The 22,564-nt window shown below is 45.1% G+C and overlaps 1 protein-coding gene across 3 annotated transcripts in view; it reads right to left on the reverse strand.

Moving 5' to 3' along the window:
- SAMHD1 (SAM and HD domain containing deoxynucleoside triphosphate triphosphohydrolase 1) overlaps positions 1-22,564 on the reverse strand; it is a 272,305-nt gene that overhangs the window by 234,857 nt on the left and 14,884 nt on the right. For 2 of the 3 annotated variants that reach the window (XM_063960182.1, XM_063960181.1), the window contains exon 2: positions 2,706-2,772. In XM_063960182.1, coding sequence (XP_063816252.1) covers positions 2,706-2,772 — 67 coding nt within the window. Of the gene's footprint in view, positions 1-2,705; positions 2,773-13,822; positions 13,925-22,564 lie in introns of those variants that run through there. The other variant, XM_063960183.1, reaches the window with a different exon arrangement.

Below are 22,564 nucleotides of genomic sequence, written 5' to 3' on the forward strand. Positions count from 1 at the left end.
ATTTATTTATTTATTTATTAACAGTTTCTTATATAGCGCAGCATATTCCGTTGCGCTTTACAATTAGAACAACAGTAATAGAACAAAACTGGGTAAAAACAGACAGACACAGAGGTAAGAAGGCCCTGCTCGCAAGCTTCCCCTGTTCCCCAAACGTTGTACATATTGTAAATGTAATATTTTCAGTATTATTAGTAATGTGTGGCAGTTATTGTTTACTGCCAAAGGGTGGACTGTCAAAGTTGAAAATATTATACCCACATGCATACACCACACAGTGGCCTCCGTGCGTGTGCTTTTTCTGCCGTGCGTGCGCATACCCGCAGCGAGCTCACGAAGCCCTGCGTATTAGCGTGGTATGAGTAAATACTGTAGCATACGCATGGAAAAGCCACAAAGACATATCTGATATTTAATCCACTTAGTGCATAATTTACACTAAGTCTACACGCACCACACCAGCAGGTTACATTTGCTTCAGAAATGGAACAATCGAGATATTCAACTTTGCAGGATGTGAGGGGACAGAATTAGGTTAGGACATGGTGTTTGGTATCCACATGTACAGTATTTCAAGGGCAATATTCCGATCGCAGTTTGCAGAATATAGCATGCTCCTGCGCATAGATATGCGCAGGAATACAATATTAATATCTCACTGTAATTACTGCACTCCTGATATTCGGCGGGAACCCAGTGGAGGACATCTGCAAGTACACCTGGACCAGGCATTGCCCACCTATTCAAACCGACCTATGACCCCTCACATACTGTAAATGACCAACCGTTTCACCTATGAAAGAAGAGCTTACAGTTTCCTTTGTACTATGTTTTGGACAAATGTATAAAAGCCAGGCCTCCTGGCCGGTCCCAGTCTAATTCTCTGAAGGTCATCTTGCTAGACTGACTGAGGACCGGATCCGGGTGGCGGAGGCGAACAAACATATGTATCCATTGGTTGTAGCTTTTCTTTTGTATTGTTGTTGTTGTTGTATTTCTGTTGTATCCCTTTTTAAGTAAATATTTGTTGCTGCATTGGACCACAACCTATACAATTTGTGTCGCATTCCATTCCTGTTAGGGGTTTAAAGTGTATTCAGCCGCACATGTAGCTACATTGTGCTCACAGCGTGTCGGCGTGCTTACGCAATGTGTATGCATTCAGAGGTTTAACGCACACACTTAGCGGCCGTGGCGGCCCGAACACTTGTGTAATAAGGTATTGCTTTTTCCTGAAAGTTAAACTAACTTAAGAAAGCGATGGTATACTGCAGAAAAAAATTATATGCGCATAGATGATGTTTATAATTGATATGTCCAAAGCAGGGAGAGCAGGATTTTTCAATTCCGGAAACAAGTGTGAGTGGCGGCGTCCCGCTAACTCACTATGGTAGTTAAATGTCAGTTCGGTACCTGGGTGATGTCTGTAGTAGAAATAAGAAGCAGGAGAACACCCACCATCCACAACTCCCAGAAGAAGACATGTTCAGTCAACATGTTATCATGCTGTGCTTTCCAATAGTAATAGGCCCTACACACGATTACACTGAGCGGTACGAACGATCTTGTTCATTAATGAACGAGATATCGTTCATATTGCTCAGTGTGTAGGCACCAACGATGAACGATGCGAGGCCCCGCGGACGTTCATCGTTAGTGCCGGCTTGTTTATACATGCGAGCTAGTATGGACAATCTCGAACATATTAGCAAGCAGGGCTATGGGGCCGAGTGACGTTAGGGAGTGAAGAAACTACCCCCCCCCCTCCCGCCGGGTTGTCCGTATCGGCCATCGGGCACCTCGGCCAGTGTGTAGGCCCCTGAAAGAGAGATGTAGAGCTCAGGGTCCTTCAAGACACTTCTAAAGTCTGCATCCTGTCCAGAGAGGCGCAGCTCTCCAATCACATGTTCAGTACTAGATGCAGGCAGCCAGATCTCTCCCAGAGCCACAGTTATGTGTAAGAACAGTTGGAAGATGAATACACACAGTGGTTATTCAATAACTGCATTTGCCAGTGTGATGACTGATTTCTATAGGGAGTCACAGCTGCAATATCAGCATGTGAAGTCAGCTTTACTGATACAGTTTTATCAGACTAAGAATGTGTATAGCATAACCCAGTGGTTCCCAAACTTTCTTGAATCACAGCGTCCTAGAGCTTCAGAATTTTTTTCATGGCACCCCTAGGATAAAAGGTTTTTATTGATAAAAAAACATTTTTGGGAAAAAATATATTATTAAATTAAGCAAATTGTGCCTGCCTGTCATCCTTACATACCTCCCAACGTGACCCATCCCAGGAGCGACAAAATGCTCTGTTCCTGGACTTCCCTCTTAATTTATGATTAATCGCCTTTCTTATCAATTAACTAGTTCAACACAGGTGGCCATCATAAATTAAGAGGAAAGTCCAAGAACAGAGCATTTTGTCCCTCCTGAATAGATCACGTTGGGAGGTATGTCCTTAGGGTCAGTTATGTGGTGGAGTGGAGTTGTGCTTCTGCTTGTCCACATGTTTTATGGTTGGCAGCCACTAAAACTAAACTTTGCCTAACAATAATTTTAACCAACTGTTAATAATTTACGATGATGTTTTTTTAAGCAACCAGCACTAAAAAAATAAAAAAGGATAAAACAATGTATTCAGAAAATACAAAAGGAAGTTACATTAAAAACTAAACAAAAACACAAAAATGTTTGTTTACCTGATGTTCAGTTCTTTCAAGTGCTCTTCAGTTAGATCCTGCAGAATGATTCCTTTTATTTTGTTTTCTAACACAAAGAAATGAATACATAATATCAAAATAGACAAAAGCTGCAATAATAATGTAAATATAAAATCAAATGATAACTGGTTAAAACATGCAAAATGGAATATTTATTGTCAGAAAGCAGTTATTATACAACCAGGCTGTTGGGTTGGTGTGCTCACACACTTAAGAGGTTGATCCGATTTGGTGATGGGGGCAAGTTGCTGTTGGAACATTGGCAATGACAAAATTGCCCCACTCCAAATCCACAGGTGTGGCTTAGAGCCAACTTAATCACTAAATGAGTTTGTGAAAATATGTATATAAACTAAATAAGATACACATTCACTGTAAAAGCTGGTTACACACCAGACGGTGTGCAAACGACACATGGTCATCCCGATTTCCCTTGAACTCCAGAACAAACGATAAAGTGCGTATACACTGTGCAATCCTTCAAACGATATATCACGCATCATTAGGTCATAACAAGAGATACAGAGATAGCGAGATTATATATGTGTCCTTGAAAAAAACACCCTGCGTGGTGTTGAAACATCGGACTCTCATGCTGTTCTCACATTTATAAATATCACTATGCTTTGAAGTCTGTGGAGTGCCGCCTGTGTTTGATTTATGGGATCATCTTCGAGAGAAGGATTATACACAAATAGTGGAGAGATTCATACCTGCTCACACATACAGGGCACATCAAGCTAACTAGCTTGAAAAACTCAGCAACTGCTGAAACATTACTTACCAAGTAACAATGCAGTACATAACTAAACAAAGTTGTACTGAACCAGATAACGGTTGCAGGAAAATGAGGCGCTGGGCGGGCGCCCAGCATCCTCTATGGACTACGAGAAAAGAATTTACCGGTAGGTATCCAAAATCCTATTTTCTCTTACGTCCTAGAGGATGCTGGGGTCCATATTAGTACCATGGGTATGTACCAAAGCTCCCAGAATGGGAGGGAGAGCACGGAGGCTCCTGCAAAATTTATTGGCCTCTGATGATCTGAAGTTCAGTCAAAGTATCGACCTTGTAGAACTTAGCAAACGTGTTCGACCCAGACCAAGTTGCCGCTCGGCAAAGTTGTAGTGCCGAGACAGGAAGACCCCATCATACGAGTAGAGTGGGCCTGAACAGATTTTGGACATGGCAATCCTGCCGTAGAATAAGCATGGTGGATAGTGAACCTAATCCAGCAAGATATAGTCTGCTTAGAAGCAGGACACCCAATTTTCTTGGAATCATACAGGACAAACAGAGAGTCCGATTTTCTGTGACGAGCAGTCCTCTTCACAGAGATTCTCAAAGCCCTCACAACATCCAAGGACTTTGACGAAATTGAGGAGTCAGTAGCCACAATAGGTCGGTTGATATGAAAAGCCGACACAACCTTTGGAAGAAACTGCTGACGTGTCCAGAGCTCAGCTCTATCTTCGTGGAATATCAAGTAAAGGGCTTTTACAGGACAAGCCCCCAATTCTGACACACATCTAGCAGAAGCTAAGGCCAACAACGTGACAGCCTTCCATGTAAGAAATTTGACCTCAACCTCCTGTAGAGGCTCAAGCCAGTCCGACTGGAGAAACTGCAACACCACGTTAAGGTCCCAATCGCCGTAGGCGGTACAAAGGGAGGCTGGATGTGCAGAACTCCCTTCAAAAAGGTCTGAACCTAAGGGAGGGCAGCCAATTGTTACTGGAAGAAAATGGACAGGGCCGAAACCTGGACCTTCACAGATCCCAATCTCAAGCCCATATCCACACCTGCTTGCAGGAAGAGGAGAAAACGTCCCAGTTGAAACTCCACCGCAGGAAACTTCTTGGACTCACACCAAGAGACATATTTCTTACAAATACGATGGTAATGTTTAGACGTTACCACTTTCCTAGCTTGTATCAGGGTAGGAATGACCTTCTTCGGAATGCCCTTCCGAGCTAGTATCAGGCATTCAACCTCCATGCCGTCAAACGTAGCCACGATAAGTCTCGATAGGCGAACGGCCCCTGCTGCAGCAGGTCCTCCCGAAGAGGAAGAGGCCTCAGCTCTTCCTGCAAGAGATTCAGAAGGTCTGCGTACCAAGCCCGCCTTGGCCAGTCTGGAGCAATGAGGATCGCTTGAACTCCTGTTCTCCTTACGAGCTTTAGAACTCTTGGAATGAGTGGGAGTGGTGGAAACACGTACACCGACTGGAACACCCATGGAGACACTAGGGTGTCCACTGCCACTGTTTGTAGGTCCCTCGACCTGGAACAATAGCGTTGAAGCTTCTCGTTGAGACGAGAGGCCATCATGTCTATTTGGGGTAACCCGCAAAGGTCTGTTATTTCCTTGAACACCTCCAGATGGAGACCCCACTCCCCCAGATGGAGATCGTGTCTGCTGAGGAAGTCCGCTTCCCAGTTGTCTACTCCCGGAATAAAGATTGCAGGGAGCGCCAACGCGTGTTTTTCTGCCCAGAGGATGATTCTTGTCACCTCTGACATAGCAGCTCTGCTTTTCGTTCCGCCTGGTCGGTTTATGCAAGCCACAGTCGTTACATTGTCCGACTGTACTTGAATGGCCTGATTTCTTAGAAGATGGGCCACCTGAAGAAGACCGTTGTAGACGGCTTAGTTCCAGGATGTTGATCGGCAGGCCAGCTTCCAGACTTGACCACCTTCCTTGAAGGTTTCCCCTCGAGTGACTGTGCCCCAGAGGCTCACATCCGAACCTGTGGCCTACCCGAAGGTGAGGCAATTGGAGCCACCAGAGGAGTGAAATCCTAGCCTTTGGCGACAGACGAATTCTCAGGTGCATGTGTAGATGAGATCCTGACCACTTGTCAAGGAGATTCAGTTGGAAGGCCCGAACATGGAACCTCCCGTACTGGAGAGCCTCGTAAGAAGCCACCATCTTCCCCAAAATGCGAATGCATTGATGAACAGACACCCTGGCTGGCTTCAGGACATCCCGGACCATTGTTTGTATCACCAACGCCTTTTCCTGCGGAAGAAACACCCTCTGCACTTTCGTGTCGAGGACATCACCAGAAAAGACAACCTCCGGGTTGGTTCCAAATTAGATTTTGGAAGGTTCAGAATCCAATCGTGGACTCTGAGTAGGTGGGTTGTGAGTACAATGGACTGCAACAGCTCCTCATTGGACGATACCTTTATCAGTAGATTGTTCAGATACGGAATGATGTTTACCCCCTGTTTTTGGAGTAGAACAATCATAATTTCCGCCATCACCTTGGTGAACACCCTTGGTGCTGTAGAGAGGCCAAATGGCAGGACCGTGAATTAAAAAGGACAGTGCAGTAATGCAAAACGGAGATAAGCCTGATGCGGTAGTCAAATCGGAATGTGGAGGTACGCATCCTTGATATACAGGGATACTAGGAATTCCCCCTCTTCCAGACCTGATATCACTGCCCTGAGAGACTCCATTTTGAACTTGAACTCCTTCAGAAAAGGGTTCAGTGATTTTAGGTTCAGAATGGACCTGACCGAACCATCCGGTTTCGGTGCCATGAAAAGGTTCGAATAGTAACCCGTGGCTTGCAAATGAGGAGGTACTGGCACAATGACCTGTGCCTCGACCAACTTCTGGACCGCTGCTTGTAGGACAGTCCTGTCCACTAGCAGAACTGGCAAGCCTGATTTGAAAAATCAGTGAGGAGGGAGATTTTGAAATTCCAAACTGTATCCCTGGGACACAATATCTGTCACCCAGGGATCCAGGCCGGACGATACCCAGACGTGACTGAACTGTCTGAGCCTCGCTCCCACTGGATCCACCTCCAGGCCGCGCGGTTCACAGTCATGCGGAGGACTTCGGCGTACTAGAAGCAGGCTTAGTTTCCTGGGAACCTGCCGCAGCAGGTTTCTTGGATTTAGCTCGACCTTTCTAAAGAAGGTATTGGACGGTTCGGCCTTTCTAGGCTTGTCAGAAAGGACTGTGATGCTGATGAAGAGTAGGATTTCTTCGGAGCAGGTGCAGCTGAGGGAAGGAACGGTGACTTACCCACTGTAGCAGTGGATATCCACGCATCCAAAGCTTCCCCAAAGAGAGCCTGACCTGTGTAGGGTAGGGACTCCACACTTTTCCTGGATTCCGCTTCGGCCGACCACTGGTGCAGCACAGTCCCCGACGAGCTGAAACAGACATGGAAGACATCCCCGCAGACATGGAACCCAGGTCTTTTATGGATTCTACCATAAAACCTGCTGAATCATGAATGTTACACAAAAACAATTCAACATCATCCTTATCCATTGTATCCAAAACCTCAAGTAAGGTGCCTGACCATTTTACTATAGCTTCTGCAATCCATGCACTAGCAATAGTGGGACGTAATATGGCCCCCGAAGCGGTGTACATTGATTTAAGTGTATTATCAATTTTTCGATCAGCCAGCTCCTTTAAGGCAGTAGATCCCGGAACAGGTAAAACCACCTTTTTGGAGAGTCTGGACACAGATGCGTCAACAATTGGCGGGCTTTCCCATTTTTTCCTATCCTCCTCAGGGAAAGGACATGCCACCTGGACCCTCTTAGGGATCTGGAATTTTTTCTCAGGGTTTTCCCATGCTTTCTCAAATATAGCATTTAATTCCTTTGACGCAGGAAAGGTTAGCAAGGCTTTCTTATTTTCAGTCAAAAAAGCCTCCTCAGCCTGCTCAGGTGTTGTATCATTAATATTCAATGCATCCCTGATAGAGGCTATCATCAACTGCACCCCCTTTAAAAGAGAGGCAGACCCCCGCAACACATTCCCAGTACAGTCTGTGGTATCAGAATCGGTATCCGTGTCATCTTACATGACATGAACAAGCGCACGTTTGTGGGGGTATATAGCGGAGCGTCCTGAGGTACCAGAAGCGGGCCATACTGCCATAGAATTCTGTAATACCTGGGTTGCGGATTCATTACTTGCAACCCTATCTGAAATCTGAGAAATCCAAGATTTGAAAAACCACTCAGGTTCCCTTGCTGGAATCTGTGCTAAACCAGTGCCATCCTGATTACATGGAATGGGATCACCCTGGGAGGACATATCCTCCGCAACATATGACAGTGTCCCTGGACATAGCTAAAGGAGACCACAAAACACCCCACACACACACAGGGGAGGGCAGACAGAGTTTCACCCCCAAGAATGGCAAGAGAGAGACAGAGATTGGAGTCAACCCACACACAGTGCTTTTAACCAAAGGGAGACCCCTTGTCAGCGTTGACTGTGCACCTTAATAGGCTACATAGTCGTATTGCAGCCTCCCCCTTCTATAACCCCCTGGTACCGTGAGAGATAGCTGGAGTTGCTGTGGAGGGACCTTCTTTCTCCTGATCAGCGCTGTGCAGGCAGGAAAATGGCGCTGAATGCTGCTAGGTCCGCTCTGTGGAGAAGCTTCACCCCCAAAATGACGCTGTCTTCCCGCTCTTCATCTTATTATACTGGCCGGGATCCTGGGACCCTGACAGAATTTGTGACCAGTGTAGGGTGTAAGCACTGGCCCAGGGCGCCCCTCAACGCGCCACACTATGTACCGCTGAGCCATCCCGGAGCGCAGTTAATAATGCACTCCTACCCTGCTGCCGCCATCTTCACACCGGCCCCCCGTCTGCAAGGGGGGTCGGTGTCTTACTCGCCACAATCTAAAGCTCTGTAAGGGAGTGGTGGCATGCTGTTGGGGTGAGTAGTGTTCACTCTAGGTGTCTTTCACAGGGCGCTGCGCCCTGCCCCTTTTTTAGACCCCTGAATCCCGCCCTGCCCGTTTTTTTGCGCCCTCCCGCCCCGCACTTTGCTGCCCGCTGGACCCCGCCACGCCGCCAAACACACTAAGCACACTGCACTGCATTTTTATTATCACTGTCTCCGTGCATGTGTCGAGACGGAGACCTCCGCGGCCCGCCCCTCCCCGTCCGCCTTGTCCCGCCCTGTCATTAGCTGTCAGCGTCCTCTATAGGTCTGCTCAGGGTCTGGTGAGACAGGAGGGCTGGGTTTGCCTCTCCCGCCGAGGCAAACCCAGCCCACCTGTGTGGATGAATGTTTAAAAGGAGACGCCAGGGAGGATCACCCGGCCGCCATCTTTAATACCGCTCCGCAAGTGGGGCTGGGTGATCAGCGCTCCCCCTCTGTGATGTAAGTACTCAGTACGACAGTAGTGTACATGCTAGAACCCCCCCCCCCTCCCTCCAATGAGAATACACAGATGACAATTAGCAGTAAGGAAGCAGAGAGCTGCCGCCCTATTAGAGAAATATTCCTGGCATTAGGTCACTCAGTGTAAACACCCCCCACGCCAGGTTCTCCCAGCGTTCCATAAAGCAATGGGGGGGACGCCATGCGCTCACGTCTCAGTAATCAGGATTCTAGCTGCCGGATTTCTCCCGTGCCTGAAGCACAGTAATAGCAGGTGGGAGACCTTACATCCCAGGCAGGCCTGGGACAGGACCAGCAGCTCCTCCCATTCTCACGCCGATCACTGGGGGTCCTTCCCATTGTTCTGCTGTACGGTGGGGGATGAACGGCTCAGGGCTCATAGCGAGGCTTTCTGTGTGGCTCAGACTCGCTTGTAATGCAAATACACAGCAGCAGACTCCTGTTACAGGAGACAGAGACCCCATTACATAAGAGATCACATACATGCTGGGCTACAGCTCTATGGCGTGTGATCACTTATCAATAGCAACCTGCCTTCCACCAGATCCCCTGACCAAGCAAGGCCAGATCTTACTGAGCGTATGCAGCCAGAGGAAATTGCTGTGACACCCCAAGACATGGCTTCCCAGTAACACGCGCCAATGAGACAGGGGGTGTATGGCCGTCCGTCTGCTCGGAGGATGTCTCAGTCCCAGGGGAGACCCCGCCACGCACATGCAGTGTTCCCTCACACCCCGGTCTGTATGTACCCTTCCCTCACACCCCGGTCTGTATGTATCCTCCCCTCACACCCCGGTCTGCATGTACCCTTCCCTCACACCCCGGTCTGTATGTAACCCCCCCTCACACAAGTTCTATGTATCCCCCAGATCCTGGTCTTTGGGGGATACATAGTCGACCTTGTGTGAAGGGGGGGGGTTACATACAGACCGGGGTGTGAGGGAAGGGTACATACAGACCGGGGTGTGAGGGGAGGGTACATACAGACCGGGGTGTGAGGGAAGGGTACATACAGACCGGGGTGTGAGGGAAGGGTACATAATATGCAAATAAGAATACATTTATATATTTATATATATATATATATATATATATATATATATATATATATATATATTATATATATATATATATATAGTCTTCTTATATAGCTGAAATACCTTGCTTTTTATATAACAAATCTGTGCAGCCACATTTAAGGTGTGAGTAGACTGTCACAAGTGGTTTTTATATTTTATAAGTTCAAGTTGTATGTTGAAGAGATTTAGGGCTCAAAATAGAATAAATATATATTTGAAAAAGCTACCATTGCATGACCCACTGCACTCTGTTGGACTATTGGTCCTATTGTGTGGAGTTTGTATATTCTTCCTGTGCTTTTCACATTTTTTATTTTTTTCACATTTTTCAAGATTAACTATCCACGCGAACTATAACTTATAGTTCTATATGCTTAGACTAAGCATTACAGTATGGACATAATCGTGCCCTCCCGAATGAAAAATGTGCCCTCCCGAATGAAAAATGTGCCCTCCCGAATGAAAAATGTGCCCTCCCCGTGATCAGCACCCTGCCCTAAAAAATTCCTAGAGTGAACACTAGGTGAGCAATCCCCTGTGGTGGGGAGCGATCTATCCCCACAGGAGCTCAGTGTCCTGTCAGCGGAGTAAGTGGCTCAGACCCCGCAGGATGGACACTACTCCCCCCCCCCTTAGTCCCACGCTGCAGGGAGGCTGTTGCCAGCAACCTCCCTGTAAAATAAAAAACTCTAAAATAACTTTTTACTAGAAAAGCTCTGGAGAGCTCCCCTAGCTGTGATCGGCTCCCCCGGGCACATTTTCTAAACGGAGTCTGGTAGGAGGGGCATAGAGGGAGGAGCCAGCCCACACTCTCAAACTCTTAAAGTGCCAATGGCTCCTGGTGGACCCGTCTATACCCCATGGTACCAATGTGGACCCCAGCATCCACTAGGACGTAAGAAATTATATATATATATATATATATATATATATATTAGTCAAATACTGTGACAGAGGCAACATTCTAAAGGCCTAACAGCCATATATATGTACTACGGGATAGTACGTATATTTTGCATACACATAATAATCACAATATCAAAGGTGACCTCATATTCACCATTATAGTCTAAAAGCATAACAGACTCCATTTTGGTTCTATCTTATAGAGGAAAGTATATTCGTATGAACTTTATACAGGCTAAAGTACCTTTAGCCTTCTTTCCAGTACAATAACAAATTAGTCAGCTGAAGAGCCACGTACACACATCCGAAAAGCTCATGGAGTCCAGTTTAATTCCTAATATGGACACATAGTTGAAAAGCAAGAGTTAGCCTCATCACAAGGATGGGTGTTGCTAAATATCTCTTGGTTGTTTTTGCCAATTGTCCTAATATTGCATAACACTGTACTCAAAATGCATGAAATCATATGGGAGGGTTATATGAACGGGGCATAACTGGATGTTATAAAAATCATTGTATTGACATGTTTGTGGGTTGATTCATTTTGACCCAGGCGGAGAGAATAAGGTCTCTCAACCTGTATACGGGCGTGGTCCTTACAATAAATAAATAATCAATTTCTAAATCTGACATCAATACAGTCATTTACTTAACATCAACACAAACAGCAACAAGATATGGTTAAAGTAGTATTAGTGAATTTGGGGGATTGCAGAGTAATACGAGTATACGGATTGCAGAGTAATATGAGTAATGAAGCTCAGATTCATAGCCGAGAGTTACAGTATTTATATGAAAATGAAATACTGTACATCGGGCTGAAAAAAAAAAAAAAAAAAAAAAAAGGTTATAATAAATAAATATGAAAAAGACTATAAAACTATGGTACCACATGACCCGCCCTGCGCTTGCGAAACTGTATGTCATTTTTTGTTTTATGGTGTCTTGTATGTCCGACATGGAAATTTAGTGTTTGTACTTTCGAAAGCACAATATCTGTTTCTGATCTGTGATTGTCTGGCATGTTTAAAGTCTTGTAAATAATGTTTATATATGGGGTGAACTGAGAAAAGAAAAATAGAGTTACAGATTTGAGAATGTCCGTGTTCAAATGGCTTTTGGCAGATCTAAAAGATGTGCGATTAGAAATGTGTGTTTATCTGATGTTACTATTTAATTATGAAGTGAAGTTTTCCATATGGTATTGTTTTAATACGTAAATATTCTTTAATGCAATATGTTGTGAGAAGGTCTGCCAGCAAATTAATGGCTGGATGCCGTGTGTTTTATTGCGATATAAAGAAGAAAAAAGTTTTTTCCCTGTAAAATAAGTAAAAAGTCTTCAGTCTCCCACGCTGTGTAGCACGGGGAGCCCAGATTCGTGCCCCCCTTCCTGCTATGACGCAGTAAAAAAAAAAAAACAGTATTCATTGAGTTTTTTTCATCTATTGAGATGGATCACAGTAAGTATGTGAGTAATACTCTGGATATGTTTAGTGTTACGATATCCGACAAATGCTGCTGGAAGACAATGATTCGTAATTTTAAATGTTTGTTATACAAACGATCTACTCTATTTTTAAGATGAGAACTAATTTAGTAAACTGATATCTTAAACAGATAGTCTGTAGAGAGAGCTGCCAATAAAAAGAGGTGTAGTTACAGGAACATAACTGTAATCAGGAAAAATCCCAGCAGCATATACAGGCTAGAAATGTCAGCGCAGCTGTCCGTCTTATGGTGCACTACAGGCACCAGGAATGCTCTCTCCCCCTCCTGTTTTCATTCCTCCCCCTCCCCTCAAAGCGTACAGAGCTAACAGATCTGCATCTGGCAGACAGCCCAGAAGACTACGCCCCATCGCTGCAAACAATGCTTCTCCCTCTCAGATGTGGGCTGTACGGAGGGAGTTTTCGAAGCTGCTGCAGCTAGAATCATAGGGAAAGATAAAGGTATCATTCTGTAAAGTATATTCTGTAAATTACAGATTGCTACAAGCAATTAATCACTACGCTTCCAGTATCAAAATACTTCTAGGCAATTCTTCAAATTTACTTGGAAGAAACCTAATTTGTAAGTTACAGTGTAAAATATACTGTATCACGGATGAGGTATTTCTACAGATTCCAGAAAGTATAGAATAGAGACAGATTCAGTTGGATACATAGCATATATATGCCCTGTGATTCTATGAATGGAGGTAAAGGATATGCTTGCTAAAATCCATAACAAAGTATAGGTAGAGAGAGAGAGAGAGAGAGAGAGAGAGAGAGAGAGAGAGAGAGAGAGAGAGAGAGAGAGAGAGAGAGAGAGAGAGAGAGAGAGAGAGAGAGAGAGAGAGAGAGAGAGAGAGAGAGAGAGAGCGCAGTGGCGTGCGGTGAGGTCACTGGCTGGTGAGGCACTGCAGCGATAATGTCCGTCGATGATCCCTACCGCCGCCGAGCCAATGCCCACTACTGCCCCTGAGCCGATGTCTACTACTGCAACCGTCCCTGATGGCCGCTACCCCCGCCACTAATGGCCACCACCCCCACCAATGGCTTACAAAATCACCCACCATCAACTGACCCGGCCCCCCGCCACTAATTCGCATTTCAGTCCGATGCCGCCAATGCCTTCAGCCAGCCTGCTCATCAAACTTGTGATAAGCAGGTGGCTAATATATTGTACATTTCTATCAAATAAAAAATAAAACTAGTCTTTGGGATTGGAAGGAGGGCATGAATGCAATTTTGTTGTACAGGGCTTCCATTAACTTAATAGCGCTATGGATGCAGCACTATTAAGTTAATGGAAGTCCTGTATAAGGGTGACAGCAGTGGGTGATGCCAGGGAAAGCGTAACAGTAGCAGTGGGTGAGTGTGACAGAGAGAAGGAAAGGGTGATGGGGACAGGCAGTGAGTGACACTTATATTGATATTTACTTACCTGGTCCAGGGCCTAGAACTGCAGCGTGGCTCTTCCTTTGATGTTAACTCCGGGGATCGCCGGTGGAAATTGCAGCCAGGAATCCAGGGTCGGAGCTAGAGTGAGAGAAGAGGGGATGAGCAGGGATCGTGGCCTCTCCTGCAGCTCATGATATTAGTTACTGGCCGCGGAGTCTGGCAGAGTAGGCCAGAGATGGGCAGTGAAAGTGAGGTGGATGTGGGCGCAAGGTACGGGACTGGGCAGAGCCAGCACCGACTATTTTGATGCCCTGGGCAATATTCTGGCAGGTCGCCCCCCTCCCCCTGGATATAGTGGGTGACTGGCGACGCAGGGGAGACAGGGAGATAGTGGGTGACTGGCGACGCAGGGGAGACAGGGAGATAGTGGGTGACTGGCGACGCAGGGGAGACAGGGAGATAGTGGGTGACTGGCGACGCAGGGGAGACAGGGAGATAGTGGGTGACTGGCGACGCAGGGGAGACAGGGAGATAGTGGGTGACTGGCGACGCAGGGGAGACAGGGAGATAGTGGGTGACTGGCGACGCAGGGGAGACAGGGAGATAGTGGGTGACTGGCGACGCAGGGGAGACGGGGAGATAGTGGGTGACTGGCGACGCAGGGGAGACGGGGAGATAGTGGGTGACTGGCGACGCAGGGGAGACGGGGAGATAGTGGGTGACTGGCGACGCAGGGGAGACGGGGAGATAGTGGGTGACTGGCGACGCAGGGGAGACGGGGAGATAGTGGGTGACTGGCGACGCAGGGGAGACAGGGAGATAGTGGGTGACTGGCGACGCAGGGGAGACAGGGAGATAGTGGGTGACTGGCGACGCAGGGGTGACAGGGAGATAGTGGGTGACTGGCGACGCAGGGGTGACAGGGAGATAGTGGGTGACTGGCGACGCAGGGGTGACAGGGAGATAGTGGGTGACTGGCGACGCAGGGGAGACGGAGATAGTGGGTGACTGGCGACGCAGGGGAGACGGAGATAGTGGGTGACTGGCGACGCAGGGGAGACGGAGATAGTGGGTGACTGGCGACGCAGGGGTGACAGGGAGATAGTGGGTGACTGGCGACGCAGGGGAGACAGGGAGATAGTGGGTGACAGGGAGATAGTGGGTGACTGGCGACGCAGGGGAGACGGAGATAGTGGGTGACTGGCGACGCAGGGGAGACGGAGATAGTGGGTGACTGGCGACGCAGGGGTGACAGGGAGATAGTGGGTGACTGGCGACGCAGGGGTGACAGGGAGATAGTGGGTGACTGGCGACGCAGGGGTGACAGGGAGATAGTGGGTGACTGGAGACGCAGGGGAGACGGAGATAGTGGGTGACTGGCGACGCAGGGGAGACGGAGATAGTGGGTGACTGGCGACGCAGGGGTGACAGGGAGATAGTGGGTGACTGGCGACGCAGGGGTGACAGGGAGATAGTGGGTGACTGGCGACGCAGGGGTGACAGGGAGATAGTGGGTGACTGGCGACGCAGGGGTGACAGGGAGATAGTGGGTGACTGGCGACGCAGGGGAGACGGAGATAGTGGGTGACTGGCGACGCAGGGGAGACGGAGATAGTGGGTGACTGGCGACGCAGGGGAGACGGAGATAGTGGGTGACTGGCGACGCAGGGGTGACAGGGAGATAGTGGGTGACTGGCGACGCAGGGGAGACAGGGAGATAGTGGGTGACAGGGAGATAGTGGGTGACTGGCGACGCAGGGGAGACGGAGATAGTGGGTGACTGGCGACGCAGGGGAGACGGAGATAGTGGGTGACTGGCGACGCAGGGGTGACAGGGAGATAGTGGGTGACTGGCGACGCAGGGGTGACAGGGAGATAGTGGGTGACTGGCGACGCAGGGGAGACGGAGATAGTGGGTGACTGGCGACGCAGGGGAGACGGAGATAGTGGGTGACTGGCGACGCAGGGGAGACGGAGATAGTGGGTGACTGGCGACGCAGGGGAGACAGGGAGATAGTGGGTGACTGGCGACGCAGGGGTGACAGGGAGATAGTGGGTGACTGGCGACGCAGGGGTGACAGGGAGATAGTGGGTGAAATGATTAGGGTGACAGGGAGATAGCGGGTGACATGATTAAGGTGACAGGGAGATAGTGGGTGATGGAGGTACTGGGTGACAGGGTACAGCCAGACTCCTCAAACAACCCCCCCCCCCCAATCACAGGGGGTGTCCCAGCAGCACAGACCGCCTCCCACCCCCTCAAGTCACGGGGGATGTCTCAGGCAGCCGCCACCCTCCCTCCCCCCCACCCCAAGAGGATTACTGTCAGTGGCATAGGCACAGCCAGCCCCCCTCCCCGCTCACCTGTCCAGGTTCAGCAGGTCCGGATCCCCGCACACCATCCACCGCCGCGCGGCGAGAGAGTCCAGTCTGCCACCAGTTCTCAGTCGGCCCCGGGAAGCTCTCACCGCCGGGCAGAGCTCAAGGAGGCGGAGCTCTTCGCCCTCCGTGTATGCTGCTGCTGTGTAACTGGCAGCGCAGCTATAACGGTATATCACACATTATGGAGCGGAATGGGCTGGCGGCCGGAGGGCGGGTGGGCAGACAGGGACAGCCATGTGCCACATAGTATTATAAATTAAATATGAAATAAAAAAAATAAAAAAAGATGACAGAAGGACACCTGCCTTGATGTAACCCCACCCTACCCAAGCCGCCACTGGCCAATCACATCTTCCTCAGTGACAGGGGTGTGCTTTCATATGGGCTGAAAGCACGCCCCTGTCAAAGCGGCACTTGTTCTAGTGCCGCTTTCTGTGATTTTTTGAATGGGCTTTTACTGCCCGATGTTTGGCCCCGCCCCCCGCTTCTGCTCTTTTACAATTGACACGGGAGGCACCGAGAACGGTGCCTCCAAAACACTATTTTAAAGTTTTTTTTTTAAAAGGTACAAATAATTAAAATAATATAAAGGTCAAAGCAGATACTTATGACACAGACTATGTGTCATAAGTATCTTCTTTGTATTATTTTAATAATTAATGACAGGGGAGGCACTGCCTCCCCTGACTGCACGTCCCTGATAGATAGAGCACAGGTTCTTAGTGGACTGCACGATATGCAGTAATGAACCAGGGTCAGCAGAAAGTATGTGTAGAAAAGCTATACAGATAATGTGAGTGGATCTGGGATTTGATAAGTTTGTCTGAATAAGTGAGTTTTCAAAGAATGCTTGTATGTGATAGGGCATTCCGTAGGATGAATGCAGTCAGAGGAAAGTTTGTAGTTGCGCATGAGAGCAAGTAATGAGTGTGGATGAGAAACGTAGATCTTGTGAGGAGTGGACTAGCCAGTCTGAGAGATATTTTGAGATAAGCAAAGAAATGTATAGTATGCAAACATACTGATAAGGGCAGCTGTGATCTACTAAATGAGTGAAGAGCGAAATTGAACAGGAAATACAAGGATAGTAAACCACTGCGCTCACTGCGGCTGCAGTTGTAGGGAACCCTGGTGTCACTCTACACCATATACCGTTACCCAAAAAAAAAGAGGGAACCACCGCAACTGCGCACTGCTGAGAATGATAGAATATCAAAAAAGTTTTTTAAAACAATGTCTATTTGGATGATGAGGTGTCGTTCAATCTTCTCCTTTTTCTTCCTTTTCTATTTTCAATCGATTTCCTCCGATTTCACCAAATGTCCCTCAAAAACAGTGAAAAGAGCAATATTTTGTGGGGTGTCTTAAATTTCAGGGGATTCTAGGTTGTATAACTCATAAAGATGGTTCGTACCGTACGTATGAGTTATACAACCTAGAATCCCCTGAAATTTAAGACACCCCACAAAATATTGCTCTTTTCACTGTTTTTGAGGGACATTTGGTGAAATCGGAGGAAATCGATTGAAAATAGAAAAGGAAGAAAAAGGAGAAGATTGAACGACACCTCATCATCCAAATAGACATTGTTTTAAAAAACTTTTTTGATATTCTATCATTCTCAGCAGTGCGCAGTTGCGGTGGTTCCCTCTTTTTTTTTGGGTAAATGTATAGTATGTTGGTGTAGTATTATTACTAACCTTGTGTGGAAGTAATGTTAGAATACAGGTTACCCAATGACAAAGATTTGCTGTTAATGAAATAGATTACACTGTATTGGACTAGATTAAGCAAAGTATTTATAGACAGTCTTTCTTTGTACTTGCAAAATAACCTGCATTCTTTTGTACCTACAGATAATCCAGTATGTGGATGCTCTACTGCAGGCCTGGCCAACCTGTGGCTCTCCAGCTGTTGTAAAACTACAAGTCCCATCATGCTTTGCTACAGTTTTGCTATTAGGGAAGGCTAAAAAACTGTGGCAGGGCATGCTGGGATGTGTAGTTTCACAACATCTGGAGAGCCACAGGTTGGCCAGGCCTGCTCTACTGTGTGCTCCAAATTATTTGAAGTATCGGTATCAGATACTAAACAGTTGTGTTTTCGTGCAGAACAGGACACAAGGTGTCGCAAGGTGTCCACGGTGTGCTGACATAGTTAAATACTTGGGTTATTATTTGGCACTAGGTCAAAGACCGTTAAACCCTCAGAGGGTGGAGCTTTGGTACACATTTACTAAGAAATATATATGTATGACCAAATGATAAATCTCTGAATACAGTAATTTTTTGTAGGTGCTATATGCATGCATTCAATTTCATCAACTTATGTATAAGCAAGAACAAAAATTATGTTTAAAACGGTGGTTAAGTAGTAGATTTTGTATGATGTGTACATCTTACCTCTGACAGTATACAACTTTGATACAGCTGCATACTTGTCTTCCTCACCCTCAAAAGTGGGGAGTATAAGGAATATAATGTGGATGAGTAAGACAATTATAATTATTACATTGCATTTTTAAATTGCATTTAAAAACTCTCTCTAGCATCCAGGATACGGGGATGGTTAATTACAGTGCGTTAACTGAAATTAGTATGTGAATTAGTAAATTAGTATTAGTAATAGTAAAGTGTTGCTGCCAACTTTTGCTATGGGAAATGTCATGAGTTATGCAAATCTAAGGGTAACTAGCATGAAATAGATTGCACAAGCTTTCTACGGTAGGATGAAGTTTAATGGAGAAATATACATTGTGTTCTGGCATTTGACCAAAATAACAAATTATGTGATAATGAGAAGGATAGTGATGGGGATAAAGAAAGCTATAGCATGTTTACTGCAGATGTTTTTGGGTAGATCAAAAACAAAATTGTTTAATACAACATAGTTTAATGCTAAAAAAGGAACTATAGTATGTGTAACAAGTGTTAAGGGGTAAAGTAAAGCACCACGGAGTTTGCTGCGCTATTTGAGAAATGAGGCCAGATGTGTGGTCTATTGTTTCAAAGGCAGTAAAGTTTCTTTACTGATAGAGTTTATAGGAGTTTGGAAAATATTTTTCGATTAATATGTGTAATGTTGAGAAGAAAAAGTCATAATTTGACAGGGAAGGTTTAAAGAATTAAGCATTATTAATCTGCAAAGGAGACAGGAATGGCAGAATTTGAATAATGGCATGGTCCAATCGTTGGTTCAGTAGTGGTAGAATTACACCTAAGCCTCTGCTTAGTCTCTTCTGTATAATTTTTTTGTTATTCTTTTTGGAATCCAGCAAAGGTATATTATCCAGAGACTGATTCAAAACTACAAAATAATTTGACCGATCAAATGTGTCACACAAATTATTTAAACAGTTACAAGAATATCAAAAGCTGCAAGAATTTTGGAAGGATATTTAACCAACACGAACACTCAGTCCGGCACAGGACAAATCACTGAGAGAGTGGAGACGGTGTTATGGTGAGAAGTTGCTTATGTTTCAGTTCCATTACAGATCGCATAGGATGGTCCTTGGCAAGTACCGCTGACTACGCTACTGATACAGCCGTTGCAAAGGCTGCAGAAGGACACCTAGATCCATGAGCTCGCATTGGAATGAAAAGGTCAGAGATCGGAGCTTAAAGGAACCTAAAACTAAAAACAATTGTATGAAAATACAGAGACTTTTACTACTGTTACTACCACAGAGTTCTATTCAAATGAACCTTCAATCGAGATGAAGATGAGCGTTGATAATTTAATAATAGACTATGTGCTTATAAGCTAATATACTACAGAACTTTTAACATTGTTGAAAGTATACTGGGAGCGATGTTATTTATATAGGACTTGTTTTCTTTTTCTTTGAAGAGGAAGCGAGCAGACGTGTGGTGTAGGATGGGAATTATTTTAATAAGACCCTTCCTTCCTCTTTTCTAAGCAGGAAATCCAGAGAGATGACCGGTGTAAAGATCACCCTTTGAAAAAAACGTGGTTGTGAGTATTATACTCCACTTGAAGAGAGATGTATAGATTGATGTATGGATAATTTAGGATATTATTCTGAGGAGTATCCAGTCCAGCAATACCATTAATTGTTGGAAACATTTTGGGTACTGCGGCTATATAAATGTTATTGTTAATTATTATTATTATTATTATTATTATTATTATTATTATTATAATTGTTAGATATGTATACAAAGACACCAGCATTGTACAGTAACAGGCCAAAGTTCTCTATGTAAGCTACATTTGATGTGATTACCAAAACTAGAGTTGTGATAATAGTGAAACAGGTACATGTGTATAGATACAACAGTATCTCAAGACAGAACTACTAGTGATATCAGCTACACATATGGAGTGTATTTCATTTAGTGGAAATAAAATAGGTCAATAATACAGGAAAAATTAACTTATGCAGATAGGAAAGGTTGATTTAAGGAAATGTTAATGGATTGTTACCAGATACAAACCTAATGTTATAGATGTGCTAGGTATAAGGCTTTAGGCATATAAAAAAGTAATGGTTACATAGAATGTTCATTAAAGTTTATGATTTTAGTACTGTACTTTACCAGTAGTAGATTCAAAGGCTGAAGGGGATATCAGACATAATTGGGAATGTTAGTTGCCACTGCGTCCTTGGGACATGATGTACAATTTGTTACCTATTAATGCTGAAGATGTTTGTTATTTAAGAAGACTAATTTAGCAATTTTATACAAATACACATAATAACTTGAGAAACGTTTTCTTACAGGATGAACTATTCCTAAAAGAGTGATTGACTCAGTAATCAAGAAACATGTTCATGCCACCAGAGCATCAATAAAACCTCAAATTGGTGGAGGTGGCTAATAAGTTCTACTATGGCTAATGGAGTCTTATGATCAACTGGGAGTTGACATTTTATTTCATCTAAAGTTATTGATAACATGACTGAACTTTATGATAAGACATTCCAGGACATTGGACATGAATTATTATAGCACCACACTGTTCTACATTCTTTAATACCACAAACTGGAGGATATTGTTTGCTTTCCGGAACAGCACTTTGAGTTCACTGCTGTACTTATTTGACCAATGACATTACAGATCCGGATACGTGTATTGCCAAGTATATAAAGGAGGCCCAAGATATAAAAGAAGAACTTTAACAAAGACATTATGATATGGACTGGAAAGGATAAATGTTTAAATCCTAGTATTCAATTTTCAGGATTAGGAAAATGTTTTTTTAAGTATATTGTATGTGATGATGTATTATGTGATGAGGTTTATTCTTGTGATCATTATAGCCATTCTTTTGATGTACACTGTCTACAGGTGTGGCCTATGCTGTATTAAGAAGGCCACTGCCAGACGCAGAACAGCAGTACTACATGAAATGATCATTAGCGAACTATACGTTCCCAGAACATGAATAATGTCCCTGATCAGAGGGTGGAACTGTCAAATACTGTGACAGAGGCAACATTCTAAAGGCCTAACAGCCATATATATGTACTACGGGATAGTACGTATATTATGCATACACATAATAATCACAATATCAAAGGTGACCTCATATTCACCATTATAGTCTAAAAGCATAACAGACTCCATTTTGGTTCTGTCTTATAGAGGAAAGTATATTCGTATGAACTTTATACAGGCTAAAGTACCTTAGCCTACTTTCCAGTACAATAACAAATTAGTCAGCTGAAGAGCCACGTACACACATCCGAAAAGCTCATGGAGTCCAGTTTAATTCCTAATATGGACACATAGTTGAAAAGCAAGAGTTAGCCTCATCACAAGGATGGGTGTTGCTAAATATCTCTTGGTTGTTTTTGCCAATTGTCCTAATATTGCATAACACTGTACTCAAAATGCATGAAATCATATGGGAGGGTTATAAGAATGGGGCGTAACTGGATGTTATAAAAATCATTGTATTGACATGTTTGTGGGTTGATTCATTTTGACCTAGGTGGAGAGAATGTGGTCTCTCAACCTGTATACGGGTGTGGTCCTTACAATAATCAATTGCTTTTCTAAATCTGACTTCAATACAGTCATATACTTAACATCAACACAAACAGCAACAAGATATGGTTAAAGTAGTATTAGTCAATATATACTGCTCAAAAAATAAAGGGAACACTTAAACACAATGTAACTCCAAGTCAATCACACTTCTGTGAAATCAAACTGTCCACTTAGGAAGCAACACTGATTGACAATCAATTTCACATGCTGTTGTGCAAATGGAATAGACAACAGGTGGAAATTATAGGCAATTAGCAAGACACCCCCAATAAAGGAGTTGTTCTGCAGGTGGTGACCACAGACCACTTCTCAGCTTCTATGCTTTCTGGCTGATGTTTGGTCACTTTTGAAAGCTGGCGGTGGTTTGACTCTAGTGGTAGCA

This window comes from Pseudophryne corroboree, chromosome 3 (genome assembly GCF_028390025.1).
Source record: "Pseudophryne corroboree isolate aPseCor3 chromosome 3, aPseCor3.hap2, whole genome shotgun sequence".
Lineage (NCBI taxonomy): Eukaryota > Metazoa > Chordata > Amphibia > Anura > Myobatrachidae > Pseudophryne > Pseudophryne corroboree.